The sequence below is a fragment of the Sinocyclocheilus anshuiensis genome, unplaced genomic scaffold (assembly GCF_001515605.1).
Source record: "Sinocyclocheilus anshuiensis isolate Anshui unplaced genomic scaffold, SAMN03320099.WGS_v1.1 scaffold447, whole genome shotgun sequence".
Lineage (NCBI taxonomy): Eukaryota > Metazoa > Chordata > Actinopteri > Cypriniformes > Cyprinidae > Sinocyclocheilus > Sinocyclocheilus anshuiensis.
Genome location: NW_015552615.1, coordinates 1,327,035 through 1,336,896, shown reverse-complemented (window position 1 = coordinate 1,336,896; position 9,862 = coordinate 1,327,035). Strand labels below are relative to the sequence as shown.

Sequence of the window (9,862 nt, the reverse complement as noted above, 5' to 3'; positions counted from 1 at the left end):
CAAAAAAGAAAATGTAAATAAATAAACCTGAGTTTTGTCTTCCAAATCTAAAGCAGTGTGAAGTTAAGTTGTGTAAGTGGGAGAACTGGTTTGTACCTTGCCGAAGCGTGTGGAAAATGTCCCCGTCAGGAGCGAGTGGAAAATAATGATGGTCTCATCCAGGTCCCAAATAAACACTCTCTACACACACACACACACACACACACACACACACACACACACACACACACACGATGAGCATGAGCACAAATATAATCTGCTTACTCATCAAGAAAGGTATTTACTACAAAACACTGCATATTATCTCAGTGCTGTGTTTATGATAATAATTGCTGATAATCTTAGTCGGTTCAGCCTCATTTCACAGCTTATGGGCAGACAAGCAAACGCTCTGTATCCATTGTTCATAAACATTTTACAGTTTTATTTGTCTGGTAATCAAATACCCATATCAATATTTTAATATACAACATTGAGAAATAAATGCAATTGATTCAATGGAGCAAAGAATACATAAATTAATCAGATTAACTTGGACATTCTGCTAAAGATCCATTCGAAAGAATGAAACTCATACAGGTTTGGAGCAACATAAGGGTGAATAAATGATGACAAAATGTTCATTTTGGGTGAACTATCTGTTTAGTGCTGTCAAAACAATTAATCGCATTCAAAATAAAAGTTTTTGTTTACATACTATATGTATGTGTACTGTTTATTTATTATGTATATATAAATACACACACGTACAGTATATATTTTGAAAATATTTACATGTGCATACATTTATATATTTATATTATTATATTTTATATTATATATTAATATATAAACATAGCATATTTTTCTTAAATATACTGTATACATGCACATGTTTGTATTTATATATGCATAATAAATACACACTGTACATGCTCATATATTATGTAAACAAAGCTTTTATTTTGGATGCGATTAATCATTTGACAGCACTAGTTTAAACTCATTGTCTATTGCTGTGAGTGTTGAATGAGGTTGTTGCCAGACATCATTGCACAACTCTGGGTTGGATGTGAGAGTAATCCCTGCGGTCCGGAGCACAGGAATGTTAATGAAAGGTGTTGTGTCAGGGACGCCGTGAAGGCCAGCGTCTGTACCTCAATCTCAGAGTCCAGAGGGGGGACGGGGTCATTGGCCCTCTTCCTGCCTCTCAGCTTCCCATCTGAGCTGCGTCTCGCTGGAGCGCCTTCCTGCTCCTTTTCTGGAGTCGGAGGACTCGTGGGAGCGTGGTACTCTGCTGTTACACACACACACACACACATGCGCATGTGATGACATGTCATATACAGTACATACAGACATACAACCAAATATCTCAATACCAAAGCAAATAGTCCTGAAAGTTTCAAGTTAGCACTATTGTATTAAATACTTAAGTACATCACACATAATAAGTCATACACTGTACAAAAAGATCTATAAAATATAGCATAATTTGGTTAATTTAATGTTTTGTAGTATCTTTGTAACTTTTAAACTTTCTTTGTTTTATACTACTATAATTACGTATATAGACAGACATTTTTTTCTATCTATATTTTCTATATATAGACTCTATATAGATTCTATATATAGACTATATAGACTTTACTCAGACTATAGTTCATAGGGTTTTTTTGTTTGGCACTATTTTGTTATATATATATAGTATATATATATAGAGAGAGATTTTTAGCTACTTTTCATAGTATTCACTGTTTTTTTGTTTTTTTTCATACAGTTTTTTCATACAATTTTTCCTACATATTGAGCATTTTATACTATTTTGCACAGTAATTTTTTCTTAAGTATTCCCTATATATTAAGCTTTGCCAGCTGGCAGGATTTTTATATATTTAATATGGTTTTTCATACAATGTTTCATAGTATGTTCTTAAGTATTCCCTATATTCAGCTAGATATTAAATCTAGATATTAAAGCAACTTGAAACATGTTTTTTAAGTCTGTTTTAGCAAGTTGACATTTATTATATATTATAAGTTATATATATATTTTCTCTATAACTTTTTCTCTATAACTCTACAACCTTTTCATACTATTTTCATACTATTGAGCTTTGCTTTATACTCAAATGACATATACTGTATAGAGAGACATATAGTCAGAAAAAAAGTCATAATTTTTCAACTAATTAAAAGATTTTTTTAAATATATGACTATTTTTCATAGTATTTTCATAAATATTCACTATATATATATTTTGCTTTTTTTTTTTTTTTTACTAAGATTACATTTAGAGAAAAACATATAGTCAATCATCTGGATATTTCAACTTGAAAAAGTTTTTTTTTAAATCTTAACAATTATTGCAAGTTGGCAGTATTTTTATATAAATATTTCCCATACCTTTTTTGAACTTTTTCAAACTTTCATATACTTTTTCAAACACATTTTTCATAATATTTTAAAAATTTTTCATAATATTTGTCTTGCCATTTTCAATAAGTATTCCCTATATCTAATATAAAAATAACATTGAGAATGTTAATCAGCTTCACCATTTTCACCATAGAGCTCACCTGTGTGTGATTCCGGGCTGTGATTGGTCGATACAGCGTGATGATCTGTGTGCTGATAGGGTATCGCCGTGGTGATGGCTGAGGGCGTGATATTGCTGGTTGTGATGTATGGGCTGTTGTAGTGTGTGTTGTAGTATGGGGAATATTGACTTTGGCTGTAGTTAGAATATGTTGAGAAGTCCTGATGGAGACAATGACATGAATGAATCATCTCAGACTACATACTACTTTCTATGTCTCGTTTTGTCTAAACCCTATTGCAGCATTCATTGATGGTTGGCTAATATACCATGGTAGTCAAATTATACTATAATGTATTAAAAATGCCAAGGTTTTATCATTTTAGTCATGCCGTTTTTTTTTTTTTTTTTTTTGCAAAGGTACAACCAGTGTTGCCAAAAGTCCACGGTTTTCCCGCGGAATTGGGCTCCTTTAAAGGAACACTCCACTATTTTTGAAAATAGGCTCATTTTCCAACTCCCCTGGAGTTAAACAGTTGAGTTTTACCGTTTTCGAATCCATTCAGCCGATCTCCGGGTCTGGCGGTAGCACTTTTAGCTGTAGCTTAGCATAGATAATTTAATCTGATTAGACCGTTAGCATCTCGCTCAAAAATGACCAAAGAGTTTCGATATTTTTTCTATTTCAAACTTGACTAGTTAGGTAGTTACATCGTGTACTAAGACCAACGGAAAATGAAAAGTTGCGATTTTCTAGGCCGATATGGCTAGGAACTATACTCTCATTCCGGCGTAATAATCAAGGAACTTTGCTGCCGTACCATGGGTGCAGCAGGCGCAATGATATTACGCAGCGCCTGAAAATAGTCCCCAGCACGCTCCCTGTGCAAGCAGGTGGTCACGTTGGTTATGTTGACGGAAGTTAGCCTATTTTCAGGCGCTGGTCATTTTTAAGCGAGATGTTAATGGTCTAATCAGATTCCATGATCTATGCTAAGCTACAGCTAAAAGTGCTACCACCAGACCCGGAGATCGGCTGAATGGATTCGAAAACGGTAAAACTCAACTGTTTAACTCTAGGGGAGTTGGAAAATGAGCCTATTTTCAAAAATAGTGGAGTGTTCCTTTAACACTGTTGCCGCAGGTTGAAGCATGATATTTAGCCCCTGGAATGCAAATTTTACCAGGGGAACCTTGCCAGAAAACGTGTATTTTACCCCCAGAACATGATTTTTACCAGGGGACCCCCTCGAAACGCGATTGGGCTTGTGAAAATCTGGCAACCCTGTATACAACAGTATATCAGTCTCCAAGGGTGATTGTAGTCCATCAGCAAAGGTGCTGTGTGATGCATTTTCCTAATTTGACCCACCTGCTGTGCAGGACTGAACGGCGTTGAGCCTGTGATGCTGTTTGCACCCTGGAAAATTCCAGAAGAAATGCTGCCGCCTGGAAAAGAAGCACAAAGCTAGTTTAAGAGCGTACATCGAGCTGACTGCTGTAAAGCCACTCCAAAGCGCACGATCCAACACAAACACGACGCAGGAAATACAACAGGCAGCGGCCGAGGAACGGCTGGTGAAATATAGACACATTTAAAGCACTCAGAGAAAGTCTGCTTGATTTATGACTACAAAAAAAGTTCAGGTGAGAAAGGGCAGCGTGGAGCCCAGTGCAAATCCGTCTCCGTTATCGGACTTTCAGAGTTTGAATGTCTTTCTCCAGACCCGTCTAGTTCCCTTTTTTCTGTCTCGTTCCCTTCATATTCCCACTCGTTGGCTTTCTGAAACCTGCCCTAGATAAATGAGTGTGTCAAAACAGCACCAAATCTCCAAGGAAGCAAGCAGAAAGTCTTCAAAGGGGGAGAGAGGGAAGTGGGCAAACGCCGGGGCCGTGTTTCTGATTTTCTCCACAGCGGTGAAACGCGAGGACCTTTGGCACCCGGAGAAGGGTTATTTATTTCATGCTACAGCAGGTCTCCTGTTGGAATTTGCCTATAAATCAAACGAGACCGGCGAGATGCAGCGCGAGACGTAGTAAGCGCGTTTTCCCAGACCCATTAGAAATCCATCCATTTCACAAGCAGACAATTTTACAGTAAATGATGTCTCGGGACGTTTATGAATTACTGTAAATCCCTCTAATACATTATAGATGATATTATCTGCCATAGCACTAATAACTCATTGATTATGCTAATTAGACAAACAGGAAGTAGATGTCTTGTGCTTTATGACTTTGAATGCTTGAACTGTTCACACTACTTTACAAAAGTTTGGGATCAGTGAGACTTTGTTAAAGTTTTGGAAAGAAGTCTCTTCTGCTCACCAAAGCTGCTTTTGCTTGACTAAAAATACAGTAAAAACAGTCATATTTTGAAATATTTTTATAATTTAAAATAAATTATTTCTATTGTAATATATTTTAAAGTGTAATTTATTCCTGTGATCAAACCTGAATATTCAGCATCATTACTCCAGTCTTCAGTGTCACATGATCCTTCAGAAATCATTCTAATATGCTGAGTTGCTGCTCAAGAAACATTTCTAATTATTATCAATGTTGAAAACAGTTTTGTGTTAGGAATAGACTGATACTATATTCACTGAAAATCATTAACACATTTGGCATGTCAATAGTTTTTGAAATTAATGAAATTAATTTTTGCATGTGCCAATTTTTGCAGAGATGAAGATTTTAGTGAACAATTAATTAATTCAGCCTGATCCTCACACAAGTGTTATTTTAGTATTATTTATATACTATCATAGTTTATTAATGTTTTTAATTTTTATATTTAATTTTTAGTTTAATTTTTAATAATTTTGTATGCCCTTTTGTTATTTTATTACGATTATTATTTTTGTAATATTATGATTGTTTCAATTTGGTTTTAATTTTATTTCTTTTTAGTAATTTTAGTGCTTAAACTTATTTCAGTTTCGTTTTTCATCTAATATTTATATTTTATTTTATTAAAAAAAATGTTTTTAATCGTTTTCATTAACGATAATAACCGTACCTCACACAAAGCAAATCATATGGCTTTAAAAGATTTTATTCAAAGATTTTGCTTTTTCGTCCTTAATATGCTTGTTTTGTCCCCTGACAGCCCATGGCCACTATTTGCTTTCACTTCATGGAAAAACCCCCTTCAATTTTCTTCAAAGCATCTCCTTTTGTGTTCCATGGAAGAAACATCATCAGGCTTTGGAATGACATGCGGGTGAGTAAATGATGATGACTAGTAATTCTGTCCCTTTAAACCTGAAAACGTGCCTGGTGCCACTTCACCTCTGACCTTGACTGAGAGCGGTCAATTTCACACTGCTGTGCCAAAATCAGGACTGCGGGCAGAAGAGGGGCGACTGACTGCGATCCGACGCTCAGATCCCGTCTGAGACTCACTCCCACACTAACACACTCCTCCAGTGGCCGGCATGTTGCGGAGAAAGGTCCTGACCTCCTGAGAGAGCAGAGAGAGATGCCTGACGCCAGGAGCCAGACTGCGGATAATGGGGAACAGGTGTGTGTGTGTGTGTGTGTGTGTGTGTGTGTGTTGGGGGGATCGACTGTAGACGGCACCTGAAAAATCAGTGTGTGTATTTGTGGGGATTTGTTAAAAATAAATGTGTTTTTGTTTATAAGTGTAGTTGTATTTGTAAAAATTCCAGTTGATAATACTTATTACCTGACTTTTGGGATACTTGATTCCTGATTGGTCAAAATATGGTATAATGACGCTAAACTGTTAGGCAAGTAATTTCCTACATGAATGTACTAGTATCATACCATAGTCCTGATCTCCATGTCTGGGTTTTTTCTGTGATACTGACTGGCTGACTGTATACTTTTTTCATTAAAATGAATGCTTTTATGCAGCAAGGATGCATTAAATTGTTTGAAAGTGACATTAAAAACAGTAACATTAAATGTTACAAACGTTTTCTATTTAAAAAAAAAAAATGCTGTTCTTTTTTTTACTTTCTATTTTATATCCTGAAAATAAAAACATATCACTGTTTCCACAAAAAATATGAAGCAGCACAACTGTTTTTGACATTGATAATAATAATGATTCTTGAGCAGCAAATCAGCATATTAGAATGATTTCTGAAGGATCATGTGACACTGAAGACTGGAGTAATGATGCTGAAAATTCAGCTTTGATCACAGCAATCAATTACACTTTAACATATTGAAATAGAAAACTGTATATTAAATTGTAATTATATTTCACAATATTATGATTTTTACTGTATTTTTGATCAAATAAATGCAGCCTTGGTGACCAGAAGAAAACACATAAACAAATAAGTGCGAATAAGGGTCAGTTGCACACCACTTTTCCTTATTTTCTCTGCATGCAAAGACCGATACTGCAATTCCGTTGCAGAATTAAACGGAAGAATGAAACTGCTGGTTTGACACAATCTGATTTGTAAAAAGTGCTATATAAATAATGGTGACTTCACTTCATTGCTTGGTTTATTGCTGATTCCAAGCTCTAAAATACCATGTAGATAAAATAGTTTATAATACCACTTTTGGTAACGTGGCTCTTTGCGAGGCGGTTGTGGCACTGACCGTGTGTGGAGTAACTGTAGAGCGTCTGAGCGGGTGGAGTGCCGCTGAAGTTGGACGTGTATCCCAGCAGACTGCTCTGTCCTGGTGAATGACTCAGGCCATCTTCTGTTTTAATATCTGATCGGGTGAGAGAAAGAGACACGATCAGCTGCCAGGTCAGCTGTGGTGTGCACTATTTAGGGCGGGTGTGAAATGTCACTCACTGTAGGACGTCATGCTGTAGCCCTGTGTGTGATGTGTGTACGGTGTGTATGGACCGGCCGGCTGTAACGTGGGGCTGTACTGCGTCTGTCCGTAAGCAGCCATGACTGAGGACAGCTGCTCTAGATGTAGTCAGAGAACCAGATATTAACTATAGACAGCCTCTTCCTATTGCAATAACACACGAACAACACAACCTGATTCATAAACAAATGACTCTTTTGAATCGGTTCTCCTGTTTCTGTTCTTTTTGGTTCTTTCTTATGTTTATAATTAAATTATATATATGTGTTGTTCATTTTAATTGTTTTTTTTAATGTCTATATACTTTAGATTTTATTCATTTTTAATTTCATGATTCGATCAATTCTTCAAAAGTACTGAAAGAATCAAAGAATCAAAATCATTAAATGGAATACAATTCAGAAGCAAATGACTCTTACGGGCTGGTTCTTTTTAATTAATCTGACAAGCCAATCAGTCTCAAATTAATGAGTTATGAATTGAATTCAAAAGTAAAAGATTCCTTAATGGAATCGTTTGGGATTCTGAATCATTAAGTGGAATCCAATTCAAGAACGAACGATTCTCATGAGCTGATTCTGTTTTATGAATCAGACAAACAAGTCATTCTCAAACACCTTAGTTATTTTGTCCTCATAAGTACTAAAATTACCATAATTGGAATCATTAAAGGACCATTAAGTGGATTTCGTAAATCATGATTCTCATCCCTATAATTGTACGGTTTAAAACAAGGATTTTATGTATGTCTACACTGATGAATTAATTCTCCACAAATCAACTGTAAAACCATTCTTATGCAATTTGTCACCTTGAATTTAATGTTTTGTGAAGAATTTGCACAGAAAGTTTGCCAAACAGTTTAAACAGAAACATTCACTTTTTTTCCCTGAAGACGAGTTTAATCTTGTGCTTTTTGCTCCTTAAGTGCATGCATCTTGTTTTAAGGATGATATTTTTATTGGAAAACAACAAGATTTTTGCAGTGTTTAAGTGGAGCCCAGTGTGAGTATAGAACTAGCTGTAATATCACTCACATGGCCTAAAATTGTCACCCGATGTGTAGATCTAGTGGCTCCTGTGAATAAAAGGAACAGGTTAAACATTTTCCATCTGAATGAATGCACTAGAGGAAGTTCATTAAATCCAAACTGCTAAGTTGTTGCAGACCTGTGGCTGTCTGTCGTCGTACTTCCGCTTGCACGCGTTCAGCTGTCAGCTCTCCTGAAATAGACAGACCTGTTTGTCAGAAATATGTGATCTAAAAAGCACACGGGCTTTGGTCCAACAGCATGCATCTCCAAAGTAAATTATGAAGAAGGAACCAGAACATAAAAATGCACAAAGCACAATTCATGTCTAATCGTGTCTTACACAAGGGAAAAAAAAGGTGAACGGACAGTTTTTCTGAATGACGAGGCACCTGCGGTTTCCAAAAACACATATAATTAGAATTCTGAGATACAGACAACAGTGAAACGCTTGTTTGTATAAACCGGCTCGGTAGGACTGTGTTCCTGGAACAGAACAATGTGTAACCTGCTTTTTCAACCTGGCATAATTTGGCATCACAAACCGCAGGCAGAACTGTGTGCCAGCAGTTCAGGACGGGCGAAAAACGCTGGCTGTTCTTGTGCATGTAGATGTAAGAAATGCAAAAGTGCCTGTTCTGTTCTGGGCTGGTAATGGCAAGGTGCGGTGTATACTGTACATGTGGGTATAGTTTGCATGAATACAACTGAGAGACGATATGGGTGAAACACCGCAAATGACCTTGTAACCTTGACATGTTTTTTTTATTTTTTTTATTGCTTTTTCTCGTTTAATTTCTGCTTCAACTTTGTCTCAGACCTCAGGAGAAAATAAGAGCTGAGCTAAAATGAATGCAATTAATTGTCATTTGATGAGAAATTTTTGAGTTTGCTTTGAGATCTCTGATTTTTGATTGCGATATGACCCGTCTCATCCGTGCTTGTCTTCTAACAACGCCTGCACTGTAAAAAAAAATCCGTAAAATTGACAGTAAAAAACCGGCAGCTGTGGTTGCCGGAATTTTACCGTAAAAAATACGGTAGCAACGTTTTAGGTTTTACGGTTTTAACTTAAATTTACAGTTAAATACCGTAATTTCATTAACTGATATAATGTTAATGTACCAACCTATTGAAGTACTGAAATCTGTTTTGTACCTTTGTAATACACTGATAACCACCAAATGCAGGTGGTGATGAGAAAGTCACATGATGAACCAAAGCCCATCACAAGCAGCTTTTAGATAATAACATATATAGAAGGTGCACAGTGTCACTCACACAGACACTAAACCCCATCATGGTAACACACATGAAACTGAAATCATGCAATAAACATTCATTTAACAACATTAGGTGTAACACACAACCCTAATATACAAAACTGATAAGACAAAACTAAGAAGAAACATAGTTATTTCAACAAAAAACATCAAATTTGAAATGTAACACAGGGAATTCTGGGAATGTCAATTTACGGTTATTCACTGTAAATTATAC

General features: G+C 36.0%; 1 protein-coding gene across 1 annotated transcript in view; it reads right to left on the bottom strand.

The window, feature by feature from the left end:
- The window catches only part of LOC107666141 (eyes absent homolog 2-like), a 48,094-nt gene that overhangs the window by 20,419 nt on the left and 17,813 nt on the right, over positions 1 to 9,862 (bottom strand). Inside the window, exons 2-9 of the mRNA XM_016457308.1 lie at positions 8,502 to 8,555; positions 8,369 to 8,409; positions 7,310 to 7,429; positions 7,107 to 7,223; positions 3,892 to 3,968; positions 2,560 to 2,740; positions 1,137 to 1,276; positions 97 to 180 (exon numbers count right to left, since the gene is read on the bottom strand). Of these exons, the coding sequence (XP_016312794.1) occupies positions 97 to 180; positions 1,137 to 1,276; positions 2,560 to 2,740; positions 3,892 to 3,968; positions 7,107 to 7,223; positions 7,310 to 7,412 (702 nt within the window). The 5' untranslated portion in view covers positions 7,413 to 7,429; positions 8,369 to 8,409; positions 8,502 to 8,555. The remainder of the gene's footprint in view (positions 1 to 96; positions 181 to 1,136; positions 1,277 to 2,559; positions 2,741 to 3,891; positions 3,969 to 7,106; positions 7,224 to 7,309; positions 7,430 to 8,368; positions 8,410 to 8,501; positions 8,556 to 9,862) is intronic.